Genomic DNA, 15,264 nt, shown 5'->3' with positions numbered 1-15,264 from the left:
TTTTATTCTATCCTTGAGTTTGAATCATTCTATTCTTGTTCTCTCACAGATGGTGAGGACAAGCATATCATCCAAAACCGATCAGGAGCAAGAACCCTAGGTTGCAACCACTGCTAGGGGTAGAGGCCGGGGTCGAGGTAGTACCAGAGACAGGGGTAGAGCTCGGCCTAGAGCACGCGCATCATCACCTATTGCTGAGCCTCAAATCTAGCAGGAGGAGGAGGTCCTTGTTCAGACCTTGCCTGTTGGACCAACTCAGGTCCCATATGGGTTCATTGCCACCCCTTACTTTAGGACTCCGTAGTCCGTTTGGTCGGTCTCATGGAGAGTGTGGCCCAGGCCGATATATTTTCTGTAGCACCAGCCGTATCTCAAGCTAGGGGAGTAGCCTAGACTCCCGCTACTCACACTCCAGAGCATATGTCTCACGGATATCAAACTCTAGAAGTTCCACCAGTTAGAGTAGGTCAGCCTATTACTCATACACAGTCTGGGGAGGGACCGCTATGTTGACAGAGGGGTTGAAGAGGTTGGACAGGTTCACCAAGCTATTTGCTATTTATTTTGGTGGTACACATTCTGAGGACCCATATGATATCTTAGACCGTTACCATGAGGTATTAGGCAACATGGGTATAGTGGAGTCCAATGGAGTTGACTTCACAGTGTTTTAGATGACCGGTTCTGCCCAGAGATGGTGGCAGGAGTATGTCCCGGGTAGACGAGTAGGTTCACCTTCTCTTACTTTGGACCAATTCTCGCAACTGTTCTTGGAGAAGTTCATTCCTTTTACTCAGAGAGAGGATCTATGTAGCCAGTTTGAGTGCCTACAGCAGGGTGGCATGACCGTCACCCAGTACGAGACCAGATTTGTAGACCTGTCACGCATGAAGCTATCCTTATCCTTATTAAGAGGGAGAGAGTGTAGAGATTTATTGATGGCCTTACTTATGGTATCAGGTTTGCAAATGGCCAGAGAGACTGAGGATGATATTTTCTTCAGACGGATTGTAGAGATTGCTAGGCGGATCAAGAGGATTTGTGGTCAGGGTAGAGAGGTAGTATCTGAGAAGAGGCCTTGTTCATTTTGGTGGGTTCAGTGGTTCCTAGTTTGGAGGCAGGGGTTCATTTGGCAGAGGCCATCCTACCACACCGGTTCAGTCAGCACTGCAGGTATCTCATGCTTCTTTAGGTGGTCACGGTGCATATGGGTCTCATCCTCAGCAACCATTATTCAGCACACCTTCAACTTCTATTAGTGCACCACCACTACAGAGTTACTACAGTGGTCATTCGAGTCATCAAGGATCGTCTCAGACTCAGCAGTTATGCCAGTCGCAAGGTTACTTCGAGTGCGGCAACACCGGTCATATCAGGAGGTACTGTCCTAGGTTGAGGAGCAGCAGACCACATCAGGGTACTCGTGCAATGATTCTGGCACCGGTTGCTCCACCACCCACTCAGCCAGCTAAAGGCGGGGGTCAGGCAGCCCGAGGTGGTGGTCAGGCCGTTAGAGGTGGAGGCCAGCCAGTTAAAGGTCTCCTTAGAGGCGGAGGTCGGATTGGTCGGGCTAAACCCCATTGCTATGCATTCCCAGCTAGAACTGAGGCAGAGTCATTTGATGTGGTCTTCAGAGGTATTGTTCAGATTTTCCATAGAGATACATCAGTTATATTTTATCTGGGCTCAACTTATTCGTATGTGTCATCCTATTTTACTTTATATTTGGATATATCTCATGATTCTTTGAATGTTCATGTTTATGTATCTACGCCTGTTGGGGATTCTATTGTGGTCGACCAGGTCTATGGTGCTTGTTTGGTCACCATCGGGAGCTATAAGACAAGGGTTGACCTTCTATTACTTGATATGGTAATTTTTGATGTAATCTTGGGGTTGGATTGGCTGTCACCGTATCATGCTATTTTGGATTGTCACGCCTAGACATTGACGTTAGCTATGTCAAGGTTGCCCCGATTGGAGAGGAGAGGGACTCCTGGTTGCTGTCTCCCTATCAGCATCTCCATGGATAGTAAGAATTCCCCCATCTCTTGGCATCTTGATCTTTTGTTGTAACGAAGAGGGGTCTTACTTATTCAGGGGGGATGAAAGACAAATAAAGGGATCAGGGGGCTTTATGATCGGAGAAAGAGAAGGGGCGTGGTTGGTGTGTCACTGGGTCGGCTTTCGGACAGCTAGAGCACCGACAGATAGAGCGAAGTTGACGACTCAATTCATTCGATTACTACAGGGATGAACGGCGCCGGGCAGCTAAGTTGGTATGGAAGAACTTTATTCTCTCGAGGGACAAGAAAACATCCAGGTACTTGTTTAGTCAGGACGTCGTTCCCGTCCCTTATGGTGCTTTTTCAACCCCTTGCTTTGACTTGGTAAATTTCATCTGGATTCGCTCCAATTCCAAGAGATACCGCATTTTCTTTCTATTCTAATTCCTCTCCCTTCATTCCTCGATCCTAGCAATGATTCCCAAAAAAGCAAAACCGACATGGACCCGGTGAAATTGAATTCTCCGTGAAGATGTAATTCCACTAGTAGGGTCATTTCTTATGTGAAGGCTCGACGTATGATCGAGAAAGGGTATCTCGCGTATTTGGCCTATATCCATAATTCTAGTACGGAGGTTCCTTCCATGGATTCGATGCCAGTTGTGTGTGAGTTCCCAGAGGTGTTTCCTATAGATTTTCTGGGGATGGGAACCGACAGAGATATCAGCATCAGCATTAACTTGGTTCTAGGCACTCAACCAATTTTTATTCCACCATACCATATGGCCCCAGTTGAGTTGAAAGTTTTGAAAGAGCAGCTGCAGGATTTGCTTGAAAAAGGATTCATTAGACCTAGTGTCTCGCCTTAGGGTGCGCCGTAGTTGTTTGTGAAGAAGAAGGACAGATTGATGAGGATGTGCATAGATTATCGGTAGTTAAACAAGGTCACTATCAAGAACAAGTATATGTTTCCAAGGATTGATGACTTATTTGACCAGGTTTAGGGCGCCAAGGTGTTTTTGAAGATTGATTTGAGATCTGGCTATCACCAGGTGAAGATTAGGGCATCAGATATCCTTAAGACAGCTTTTCGAACTCGGTATGGTCACTACGAGTTTTTGGTGATGTCATTTTGCTTGGCTAATGCCCCAACAACCTTTATGGATTTGATGAACCAGGTGTTCATGCCCTATCTGGATTCCTTTGTGATTATCTTCATTGATAATATTTTGGTTTACTCCCGCAGTCGAAAGGAGCTTGAGCAGTATCTCCAGATCGTACTTTAGACTTTGAGGCATCGTCAATTATGTTGACCTGAGCGGTTTTGGTTTTTATGATTGACAAAGGAACACATGCATGAACCAGGTCCATGGACAGTGTACACATGTCATAGTCAAATTCAAGAAAACGGCATGTACGTGCAAAGGATAAGTATAAGTGGTTATTTATCATAATCCATGAACGCAAAGATTGCATATTTGATAAGGAGCAGGACTCCTTACTTGAAGAGAACTCTATCCAAGATAAGGAAAGAGTTAAAAGTTGAAGATAACTAGAACTTTTCCACCAAGGAAGAGTAAAGCATTAGACCTCTAGTTAATCTTTGTTCTACTAACTCTATAAATATCAGTTCTATTCTCTTTTACTAGAAACACACACACACTGAAGTTAAGTAAGAAGTGAGAGCAAAATAGCAAAGCATTTTATGAACAATTCCTGTGACTTTCAAGAGTGCGAACCTGAAGCTACATGAACCAGATTGAAGAACCAGTTTCATGTGTCTATCTTTTATTCTAGTTCAATTGTAGTAGGAGCTTTTGAGTTGTACTTTCAACTTTTCTTAGAAGCATTTGTACTAGGTACTTGTGTTGTATTATTCAAGTTAGAGTTACCTTGAAGCAGTCGCAACAGCTTGTGGCTTTTTGCTACAAGGGTTAGAGTTTAATCATTAGGTTTACAAGAGGTTTGTAAACATTGTTGTTTGGCTCAGAGTTGCAGTGAAGTGTTGGAAAACATCCGACTGGGAAGTAGGTCGTGGTTTTTTCACCTTTTGAGTAGGATGTTTTCCACATAAAAATACTTTTGCTCTTTACTTATTCCACAATAGTAGATTAAGGAACGCATGGAAGAACCAGGTCCTTCTATAAGCTAGTGCACGCGAAAATTAGATATCACATAAATCACCCCCCTCTTGTGTGGCATTGAAGTATAAAATATCAATTGGTATCAAAGTGGGTTATCCTTAAAGAGGCTAACACCTTAGGAAAAGAGCAAAATGAGTGCACTACCTGAAAATTGGAAAGCACAATCCACTGCAAGGCCACTACTCTTCAATGGCCAGTACTACTCATGGTGGAAAACAAGAATGAGAGATCACTTGCAGGCTGAAGATTATGAGCTATGGGATATAGTCACTGATGGACCACTATGAACACTGATGAAGAATGTTAAAGGTGAGGATGTTCCAAAGACAAGAGCTAACTGCAATGCCGAGGATTTGAAGAAGTGGGAGAAAAATGCTAAAACCAAGAAATGGTTTGTCTGTGGACTTGGTCCTGATAAGTACAGAAGAATCCAAGGCTACTCCACTGCCAAGCAAATATATGACACACTACAAGTGACCCATGAAGGAACAACTGAAGTGAATAGATCAAGAGGAACCTTGCTGCTTTCACACTGTGAGAATTTTGCCATGAGGGATGGAGAAACCATTCAGAATATGTACACAAGGTTCACTACCCTGCCAAATGAATTAAAGTCTCTTGGAAGGATTATATCAGAAGAAGAAAGAGTTGAGAAAATCCTAACTAGGGTCTTACCAGCCACATGGGAAAGCAATATCACTACCATTTAGGAGTCAAAGAACATTGTCATACTTCTCCTAGATGAGTTGATTGGAAATCTCAAAGCTTATAAACTTAGGAGACGAAATATGAAGATGGATGTACCTAAGAAGGAAAGGAGTCTGGCACTCAGAATCACTGAAGGTTGTGATCTAGAAGATGATGAAATGAGAATGATCACCAAAGACTTCAAGAAGTACCTAAGGAGAGGAAAGAGTTCTTCAAGAAGTGGAAGCTATAGCAACTGCAAAGCTCCAGAGAAGCAGATAAATGATGGGTACTATAAATATGGAAAGTCTAATCATATGAGCAAGAACTGTCCTTTGTGGGAGATTGAATGGAAAAAGGAAATAGCTGAACGAAGAAACAGGAAAGGAAACAGGTACATCCCAAGAAAAGCAACAACAAAGGATCAACCAAAGCAATGGTCGCTGCTTGGGAAGATAGCTCAGATAAGGATTCGGATGATGATGATGATGAATGAGCTCTAATGGCTATTGGAGAATCTGATGAAGAATCCGAAGTAAGTGTCCTTCAATTAAACGATAAGATCAAATTTTTGTCTAAAACAATTATCTGAATTACTACTAGAGTTAATTAATGAGTCTGGAGATGTGAATAATGAAAAGGAATAATTATCAAAGGAGTGTATCATTTTGAAAGCAAAGTGCAAAAACCTAGAACTTAAGGCTTGTGAAACTGAATCTGAAATTCTGTTTTGAAGAAACAGGTTCATGCACTTAATTCAACTATTTTAGAACATAGATCTGAAAATCTGAAAATGAAGTTAGGAAATGGTAATGAAATACCTAGTGACACACCACTCACCTTGAAGAAGATTTAGGAAAGGTAAAAGATGAGTTATATAAAGGGGATGAACATGTAAGAGTTTTGAAAGAGGACTTGACTAAGGTTAAGCATGAGCTAGATAGAACATGTAAATGGAACAGGTCCTCTGATGCACTTTCATGGCTACAAGAACACCATAGTAGCAATAGCAGGGGACTTGGCTTTGGGAACTCTGCACCTAAATGGGATCCCAAAAGCAAGTACCTCATACTCCCTGAGAATAAAATTTGCACTCACTGTGGTAATATTGGTCACTGTAAGAGTGAATGTTTTGCTAAAGAAAAAGCAAGTCTAAGGAACAAAAAATTTGTTCTAGGGAAAAGTAGGTTGCCAAGTTTATCCTTTTGCCTATAGAAAGATACCCAAACTTGTTTGGGTTCGTAAGACTAACCCCTGATTTCCTTTTGTAGGTCCAAGTGAAGGAGAGCAGCCAAATATGATATATGGATAGTGGTTTCTCAAAGCACATGGCAGAAAATAAGAACCTGTTTCTTTCACTCGCGGCCTTTAAAGGAGGTAATGTCTCCTTTGGAAATGGAATGAAAGGTGAGATCATTGGAGTTTGGAAGGTAGGCAAATCTGATTCTCACATAATTGAGAATGTCTACCTGATAGATGGACTAAAATACGGCCTAATAAGCATATCACAACTTTGTGATAGAGGAAACATGGTAGATTTCAACTCTACAAAATACTTTGTGATTAATCTTACCACTAACAAAATAGTTTTGCAGGGAAAAAGAGTGAATAACATATATATGGTGGATCTATCTACACTCTTAGATAATGAATTCACCTGCTTGAGTGTCATGCACACTGATTCCCTCCTTTGGCATAAGAGACTTGGGTATGCAAGTCTAAGTCAACTCAACAAACTAGTCTCCAAGGACTTGGTGTTCAAGGAACACAAAGTTTATGAGGCTTTTGCAAGGGGGAAGAAGGTAAGATACTCTTTCAAAAGTAAGAAAATGGTGAATACTACCAGGACGATGGAACTGGTCCATATGGATCTATGTGGACCAATGAGGATAATGAGTAGAGGTGGTAAGATATATGTTATGGTGCTTGTTGATGATTACTCTAGGTTAACTTGGACACTATTTTTAAAATCTATCGATGAAGCATTTGACATGTTCATCTCATTCGTTAGAAAAACTCAGAAACAACTAGGTAATCAACTTGCATCAATTTGGTCTGATCATGGTACTGAGTTTGAGAATGCTAAATTTTCTGAATTTTATGATGATCATGACATCGATCATAATTTTTCTGCTCCTAGAAATCCACAATAAAATGGAGTAGTTGAAAGCAAAAATAGGACTTTGGAGGAAATGGGTCGGACGATGTTACTTGCTAGTAAGTTACCTCATAGCTTCTGGGCAGAAGCTATGAACACTGCATGCTACATCATAAATAGATGCATGACTAGACCTCCTGTTGAGAAGACCCCCTATGAGTTACTTAAAGGGAGAAAGCCAAATATATCCCATCTTAGGGCATTTGGATGCAAGTGCTTTGTGCACAATAGTGGAAAAGACTCCCTAGGAAAGTTTGATCCCAGAAGTGATGTGGGAGTATTCTTGGGATATTCTTTACATAGTAAAGCATATAAGATATACAACAAAATTACCGTGTGTGTAGAAAAAAAGTGTACATGTTGTTTTTGATGAAACTAACATTCTTTCGAGAGATATGAACAAGATGATGAAGAGATTGGGCTGGTAAGAAGTTCAAATACTGAAACAACAGTCCAATCTGAAGCTTCTTCACAAGAAGGAAAAAGTGATGGACCAAGTCCTTCCACCTAGGGCAACCTGACAATGGGAAATGACCAGAGAGGAACTAATCCTCAAACCTCGAGGGTTCCTGTCCATGAACCTGTTCCTCAGCAACAAAACAATGAAGGAACATCTAGAGAAAACTAGTTGGTTGTAAAACCTTACAAGTATCAAAGTTCTCATCCCAATGGGAATATAATCACTAATCCAACCTCTAGAATCAAAGCCAGATCTTCTTTAAAGAATGTCTGTGGTTTTGATGCTTTATTATCTCTTATTGAACCTAACAATATTTCTGAGGCTTTGCAGAATACAGATTGGCTGAATGCAATGCAATATGAACTCAACCAATTTCATAGAAGTCAAGTTTGGCATCTGGTACCAAGACCTAAGGACAAAACAATGATTGACACTAAATGGGTCTTCAGAAATAAACTTGATGAAGAAGGAATAGTTACAAGGAACAAGGCATGATTGGTGGTTCAAGAATATAGTCAAGAGGAGAGCATAGACTATGATGAGAATTTTGCTCAAGTTGCAAGATTTAAAGCAATTAGACTCCTTATATCCTTGGCTGCTTACATGGAATTCACTCTCCATTAGATGGATGTCAAGAGTACCTTCCTCAATGGCTATCTAAAAGAAGAAGTGTATGTCAAACAACCTCATGGCTTTGAAAGCAAGGAATGCCCTGAGCATGTGTACAAGTGTGACTAGATACTTTATGGGCTCAAGCAGGCTCCAAGAGCATGGTATGAAAGACTGTACAAATTCTTGCTTGAGCATGGCTATAAGAGAGGTAAAATTGACAATAACTTATTCTTGAAAGAAAAAGGTAAAGGTTTTCTGGTTGTTCAGATATATGTTGATGATATAATCTTTAGAGGAATAACTAATATATTAAGTAAAGAGTTTGCTGAGCTAATGGGGAGTGAATTTGAAATGAATATGATGGGTGAGCTTAATTTCTTTTTAGGCTTACAAATCAAACAAAATTCAGATAGAACTATGATCCATCAGCAAAAGTATGTGAAAGAGTTGCTCAAAAGATTTAAAATAGAAGATTCCAAAGAATTTGACATTCCTATAGCAGCAGCCACGAAATTGGACTTGGATGAACCTGGTTCATCTGTTGATCAGAAGATGTATATGCGAATGATTGGCTCTTTGTTATATCTCACTGCTAGTAGACCTGACATTGTTTTTAGTGTCGGCCTTTGTGCTATATTTCAAGCAAATCCAAAGGAGTCTCACTTGAAGTCAGTCAAGAGGATCTTGAGATACTTAAAAGGCACAACTGATCTTTGCCTATGGTATCGAGAAGGTAGTAATTTTGATTTAGGAGGATATGCTGATGCTGATTATGCAGGTTTTCTTGTGGATAGAAAGAGTACTTCAGGTATGGAACATTTTCTTGGCTCATGTCTTGTATCTTGGGTCACCAAAAAGTAAAATTATGTGGCTTTATCTACTATTGAAGCTGAGTATGTAGGTGTTGCTTCATGTTGTGCTTAATTGTTGTAGATCAAACATCAATTAACGAACTTTGGAATTGATGTAAGATGTATTCCTATATTTTGTGACAATACTAGTGCAATCACTATGACCAAGAACCCGATCCATCACAAAATAACTAAGCACATAGATGTTAGGCATCATTTCCTGAGGGATAATTTTGAGAAGGGTTTGATAACTATGGAATTTTGTGCTACTGATAAGAAAATAGCTGACATCTTCATAAAAGTTTGAGTAGAGATCATGTTTAAAGGAGCATATTAGAATTAAGGATGATTAAGATCACCTAAAAGAAGCCCGTTCTAACTCGATGATTAGTTAGATAATTTGTGAATTTTATAAATAATTAGATTAGGTATTGCTCAGTATCATACTTTTATTAGTATACTCTTGTGCCAATTCTAAAATATCTCATTGATGTCTAATGATATTATTCTAAATTTCTTGAAAAAAATCAGTCTTACACAAGAGATTTTTCAGTGAAGAACTTGGTTCATCGAGCTTATAAGGTATGTACTCTACACTCCGTTTGAAATAACTGCATATGAATAACGATTTGAAAAGGAGTCCCACTTTATCCCAAACTTCTTTTGAACCAATCAGTTACGAATGAATCAGTTTTACCCCAAAACTCACGCGCCATAATTGCTGTGGGTTTAGGGGAAGAGTCCAACGTCTCTTCAAACTGACACTCCCAAGATGATTAGACTTCTAACCTCCAAAAGCTTCCATTATACACTCTATCTCTTCCCTCTTTAAATTGATTCGATTTAACACTCTTTTTTAATCCAAAGCTTTGACAGATCAAAACATCAAGTTCTCTCAATTTTCTCTCAACCCTCCTACACTAATCAAATGGCAAACACACTTGAAAACCCCAAAAGTATTGAAAGTCATTATTCACCACCTAAAGAACCTTCAACCACCCAAACCCCCAAGAAAAAATATGTCAAGATGCTTGCACGCAAAATAATGGCAAGTAGAGAACATGCTAAGAAACTGAGTGAGATGCTACAAGCTAGTCAAGCAGAAGAACACCTAAAAAATCTGATGAGTCCTTCAAGTCGGTGACTGAGGGGGAAGGACCAGTTTCTTCTGAAACTGAACAGGTAACTTTTGGGTTTAAATCTTCTGATGTTGCTTATGAAATTACTGAGAATCTTGAAAATAGGTTGGTGTTGGTTGGTTTTATTGCAGGTGTAGAAACTGCTGAGTTTGGGAAATTGGTGGTCAAAATGAAAAAGGAAAAGAAAAGGAGAGTGAGGGTGTTGAAGTAGATGTAAGGGGTGTTGATACCCAATTTTGCTATCATATTTTTATAAATATCCTATATACTTTTAAAATATCATTCCTGCATTATCACCAATTTACAAGAGTCAAATAAGTACTTTAGGTAATGTTTCATAATTTTTAAGACTTTAAAATTAATTTTCTTGCATTTAAATTTTTCAGATATTTATTTAACTATCCTTTCAAATTATTTTGTGATGACCTAATCATCCAAATATATTATTTATTCTCACATACCTATTTTATAACATTTTTACTTTATTTAATATAATTACATCTGTATCTTTGAGCTGTTTACGTAATTTTGCAATAATAGCCTATATTCTATACATAATTACATTATTTACACCAAAATAGCATTTTTATATTTTATTATGTTAAGCTATTATTTTCAATCATTTTACTGCATAAGGCATATATTTATTATTTATAAATTACTTTTTATAAATTATTTTAAACACTTTTCATGTATTTAATTCTTACCCCAATATAGGGCTAATTTTAGGACCAAAATCAGGCCCAAACAACTAGCCCACTCCATTTTCACCTTTCGCGGCCCAAACCAAATGACCCCATTAACCCAACCCGGACGCGATCCATTCATTTGACCCTCCCCGCTTCTCCTCTAGTCTTGATCGTTGATCTCAAATGATCAATCGCCCATAACTATTCTCCCATTTTTAATTACACTTGCCCAAACCCTAACGCCCATTTTCTTGAGTCATCCGCCCCTAAATTCTCTCATTCTCTCTCATTAGTCTAAAAAACCCTAGCCGCCCTAATTCAAACCCCAACCCTAATCCGATATCACATGGAAAATCTTCCATATCCCCTTTTCTTTTTTTTCTCACACGATGGTTCTTACCATTTCCTCAATGTTATAGTATTTGATACTCGATTATTTATGGAAGCTGAGTCATTGGTTGTTCGTTCAACTCCGATTCTGTACTATCTTCATGTTTCTGACCTGATACACTCACTAACAGGCCATATGGGTCCGATTCAGTGAGATCGTTTACTATTTTTGTTCTCTGTCTTGAACTAGGGTTCGCCTGATTTCTCTCAAATTGATTGTGAATCGATTTCACATGTTATTCTTTCCATTTTTATGTTTAATTGATTGTTTTCCTTGTTTATGTATTTAATTTTGCTACTATATAAACCCCCTTTCCCGTTCCCCTTTGATGTCTCAATGATTCATTACATAACTACTGTTACCACTACTCTGATTCTTCTATACTTTCTGTACTCTTGGCTCTTGTCCAGCTAAAAGCCAAGGCCACCAGATTTCGATTAACTGACCTTCTTAGTGCGAGCACTATCCGAGGTTCATCTGAAACCCTTGGGAACTCTGAAGCACTGAGTTTTGGGTTCTGCTGCTCTTTCTGCTGTCAACGATTGAAGTATTGTTGGAACTATTCTTCTTGTTTACCCATTTTTAATTTCCAATTGGTAAGTGTCTTTGGATCTGTCAATTTCATTACCTCTCGTTGTGTTCATGTTTTGCACATCTATGTCACTTAAACTTTGTGAATCTATATGTTACTATGTTAACCCTGTTATTTTATGACTCAGAACGTTTCTAGTATTTGAACTTGTCCAACTTCTGGCTTTGATGTATGCCTACTGTATGTGCTCAGCATGGATGATTCTCACTACCTTAAGCATGCCCAGCCTAATCTGTTTTGTGTGCTTGAATGTTTGTACCTGCCACTCATCCTGAGTTTATCTCCCTTTCTTGTTTTGTATCATTGTGATAAATCAACTCATGTGTTCTAATTCCTGTTGGATCATTCATGTGTACTTAATACCCTACTAGAGCTAGTTCTTAGCCATGTTTTTGCCAAACGTATTGCCCTGCTAATTGTGAACTTTAAGGTGTGTTCTCTGCCTGACTTAATCCCTCGCTGTCTAGTACTATCCGTGGTTTACAAGGTGAAAGTGCAACATCCAAATTTTCTCTTATGTGTAATCTGATAGTCTAGTTTTTGATGTATCCATGCCTACTACGTTCTGATGCTGCTTAACCCTTTTGTGCTCTGACTGGTACTTAGCATGTTCAAATTAAGGTTTGTTTGTAGACCATGTCCACCAACTTGGTTGGTTATTCTATTTTCATTAGTTTCTCATCTTAAACATCCTTATGTGAGGACTATACTCTGTTGGCTTTCTGTCCATGATTTTATTAGACTTTCATGTTTAAAATCTCATGACTAAGTTGCTTATGCTAATTATGGACCATGTTTGCTTTGAAACTTTACTTGAAATAGTATTCTATCTCCTAATGGTCAATCTTGTCACCTTAACTTTGTTCTCAATGAATGCAAGCATGATCCTGCCTTATGCATGCCCCATGAACTTGTCAATATGCTTTAGTGAAAATTGCTGTTAGATACAACTTTGAGAATTCAGTGTGTAGACTTCAAAAGGTTGTCTAGGTAATCCAGTGTGTAGTTTCTTACTTGTATGGTTAAGTTTGGCATCCGGCTAGATAAGTAAGTCATCCATTTGGGCCTGGTTTTGATCCATGTGTGTTGTTGGAGTTGCACCTTGTAACTGGCACACTCCAATGCCTTGGGTGAGCCTGGGATTTGAGTCTGCTGTTTGTGCAAAGAATGGGGTTGCTGAAGACCGAGGAGTATCACTGGGCTATTTTCATTCGGCCTATATTTTTTTTCAGCTTGTAATTTGGTCATATTCAAAGCATGTATTCTTTTACTTGTGCCTGTAATAAGTTGTAATAAACAACAGTTGGGGATTAGTGAAAGCTGGGGGGCTGGGATACTCTATCTGCGCATGAATGGGTAGAAAGCATATCTATAAGGCTCTAATTGTTTATTTGCTTTTCGTGTCCCACCTTTGGGAATTATCTGCACAATGTGGTGATTAACTCATCTATTCATTTAGAAAGCATGACCTAGGGTTAATATAATTCCTTAACTTACAAGGTCTGAAATTAGTAACTATGCCTATAATGTCTGAAATTGGACTTGTTGCGCTTAGATATCATGCCTATAGGAACTCAATGCAATGACTGGAAATGAATGCTTTAACGTACTTCTTTCAATCACGTGACTCATCTAGATACCATGTCTATAGGATCTCGAATTGATTAATTAAAAACTGTTATTGCTATTGTTCTCTTCTTATTACATAGTTCGCCTAAAAACATGCCTATAGGGACAAAAATGAGTAATTCTACGTTTTCAATGGCCTTACTGCCTAGACGCAGATCGTGTAGAGATCATGTCTGTAGGGTGATGTCACGCCTTGAAATCATGCCTATAGGATCTTTAACAGAATTATATGTTAAAATCAATCGCTTTGTCAAGACGATCTGCCTAGAAATACTGCCTATAGGACTTGTCAATTGTTGAATCGTTCAATCACATAGAAATCATGCCTATAGGTATTGAACAATTTAATATACCTTGACTCCGAGCCTGCCTATATACTGTTGCTTTCCTAATGATCTGAACGTCTTTAGCATAAGTTCATAACTGCCTGCGTGCATCTGTGTCTATATGAGGAGGCAAACTTGAGCCTTTATGTGTTGATTATGTTTAGTCCTACATGTTTTAAACGTGCGTTAGTTTTATCACTTTTGAGTATCCTAAGTAGAGTCTAGAACCACCTAATAGTAGGTCCAAAGCCTCCTGGACCATAGGCATGGGACGGTTAGTGCACACATAAGACACGACTTAGAATTGAATTAGAGCGCCTTTAAGTAAACAACTTTAACATAGTAATCGGGTAGCAAGAGATGATAGTCTATGCCCGCTGAATAATATGAGCAACCCCTACCTTAAGGGAGTTGCGAAGTATTATTTATGTTGCACGGGGTGATCCTTTAGGCTAAAACACTTACGACCCCCCCTTTTTTATATGTTTGCTGTTCACACTTATTCATGAAATATAGAATAGTTGTACCTTGTAACCTCTAATGACTTGTATTGATATAATCTAATTATTGCCTGATTGTTTTTGCACGTGTTCATAACAGAACCTTTGAATTTCATGTCTTCCTTCACTTATATGATCGCTTAGGATAATTGTAATCTAATAATCCGCATAGTGTAAACTTCGATCGGGACCCACAGTTGTGGATCTCGAAGAGTGCTTAACACCTTCTCTTTGAGGTAACTTGAGCCCTTGCCCGATTTTTGGTGGCACAAACTAGTCAAATCAGAGTTATTTGCAAATAGGTGCCCTAACGCACCTTTAAATGTTACACGTAGAAGCCCGCTTTTGTGAGAAAACAGGTCGCGACGGCATGGCGACTCTGCTAGGGATTTACACTTAGGCTCTTACTATAACGAAGTTGACTTATGTGGATTGACGGATATATTTGATGACGTGTACATCCCTTCCCTTATCTTCCTTTAATTGTTTAATTTGCTATGACATATACATCCCTTTCCCTTATCTTCCTTTATTTGTTTAGTTTGCTATGACATGTACATCCCCTCCCTTATTTCCCTTTATTTGGTTAAATTGCTATGACATGTACGTCCTCTCCCCATTTCCTTCATCTTGTCGACAGTATTTTGGATTTTGTATAATCTACTAGATGCTCATACACTTGTGACACCAGATCTTGGCACGCACTTTAGTAGAATTTTGGGTGGAAAATTATTATTTTGGTTTTATTTAGACTTTCTGTTTTTCTTAAATCTTGCAATTAAGGAAAGCTTTATTATTCAGAAATTTATTAAAAGAGAAAATAGATGTTTCATCCACTAGTTGGTTTGTCTAACAGTGATGTTGGGCGCCATCACAACATATAGGTGAAATTAGGTCGTGACAATGTGGTATCAGAGCACTAGGTTCACGTAGATCTCACAAGTTATGAGCATGGCCTAATAGAGTCTTGGGGATCGGTACGGAGACCTCTGTACTTATCTTCGAGAGGTTATAGGGTGTTAGGAAACTACCTTTCTTCATCTTCTATTGTGCAGTTGATGTAATACTTAGTATCTTACC

The 15,264-nt window shown here is 38.9% G+C and overlaps 1 protein-coding gene across 1 annotated transcript; it reads left to right on the top strand.

The window, feature by feature from the left end:
• Nucleotides 1–4,443: 4,443 nt before the first annotated feature.
• Nucleotides 4,444–4,860, top strand: LOC142178119 (uncharacterized). Its single transcript, XM_075247450.1, has one exon. It carries the CDS (start codon nucleotides 4,444–4,446, stop codon nucleotides 4,858–4,860), a length of 417 nt encoding a protein of 138 aa, XP_075103551.1.
• Nucleotides 4,861–15,264: the final 10,404 nt, after the last annotated feature.

The sequence above is a fragment of the Nicotiana tabacum genome, chromosome 24 (assembly GCF_000715075.1).
Source record: "Nicotiana tabacum cultivar K326 chromosome 24, ASM71507v2, whole genome shotgun sequence".
Classification (NCBI taxonomy): Eukaryota; Viridiplantae; Streptophyta; class Magnoliopsida; order Solanales; family Solanaceae; genus Nicotiana; species Nicotiana tabacum.
The sequence above is the reverse complement of the archived record's forward strand: the minus strand, read 5'-3'. Positions and strand labels throughout refer to the sequence as shown.